Source organism: Pteropus vampyrus, unplaced genomic scaffold (assembly GCF_000151845.1).
Source record: "Pteropus vampyrus isolate Shadow unplaced genomic scaffold, Pvam_2.0 Scaffold30, whole genome shotgun sequence".
In the NCBI taxonomy this organism is placed as follows: Eukaryota; Metazoa; Chordata; class Mammalia; order Chiroptera; family Pteropodidae; genus Pteropus; species Pteropus vampyrus.
In genome coordinates this window covers 9,516,635-9,517,351 of record NW_011888811.1, presented here as the reverse complement: position 1 = coordinate 9,517,351, position 717 = coordinate 9,516,635, and the positions used below count along the sequence as shown (strand labels likewise).

Sequence of the window (717 nt, the reverse complement as noted above, 5' to 3'; positions counted from 1 at the left end):
AAAAGTCCTGGTTTGTGTGTGGACACTCATAGGTAGCAAGAGTCTCTATAAAAAAGATATGAACCCAGACGTGCTTTTCCCTCTTCGGCTGGGGGACCACTGCTGCTTCTAGTGACCTTTGCTCCATCCTGTGGCCACTGGCCACACCTCTCTCCATGGCCAGCGTCTTCAGACACAGTCATGGGATCCCCAGTGAGAGCACGCAGGTGACATCGGGTTTCCATCCTTTCTATCGACGAAACGTCTCCCACCAGGACTCAGGCCGGCGTCCAGTCAGCGCCCAGCCACTTACTTTGTATTCCGCCACATCTACAGCTCCTACAGGAACTTCGTGGGGCCCCCTCACTTCAAGACCATCTGCAGACTCCTGGGTTACCAGGGCATTGCCGTGGTCATGGAGGAGCTGCTGAAGATAGTCAAGAGCTTGGTAAGGAAGGGCCTCGCAGCGGCCTGGGATGACTCCAGTGGGCTTGAGGGGAACAAGATCTGCTGTCACTTTTTACCTGGCCTGGGAAATCGAGTCACAGCCCTTTCTATAGGAATCGCCAGAGAATCCTTTGCCTTTAATCCCTTGGTTCCTGTTACCTGTCACTCTGTTACATTTCTGTGCTGCTTCTGACTACTTCTGGCTGTGCCTCTTGTTTTCTGACCCTGAGCTCACTCCTTGTACTTGATGACTGAACTCAGCAATCCTGACCAATCCCCCTTAGGGCCTAG

General features: G+C 53.1%; 1 protein-coding gene across 2 annotated transcripts in view; it reads left to right on the top strand.

Annotated features, from left to right (window-relative positions):
- The window catches only part of LOC105289956 (cytoplasmic FMR1-interacting protein 2), an 87,673-nt gene that overhangs the window by 41,545 nt on the left and 45,411 nt on the right, over positions 1 to 717 (top strand). Inside the window, exon 15 of one of the 2 annotated variants that reach the window (XM_023528627.1) lies at positions 303 to 391. In XM_023528627.1, coding sequence (XP_023384395.1) covers positions 303 to 391 — 89 coding nt within the window. Of the gene's footprint in view, positions 1 to 302; positions 428 to 717 lie in introns of both variants that reach the window. The other variant, XM_023528626.1, reaches the window with a different exon arrangement.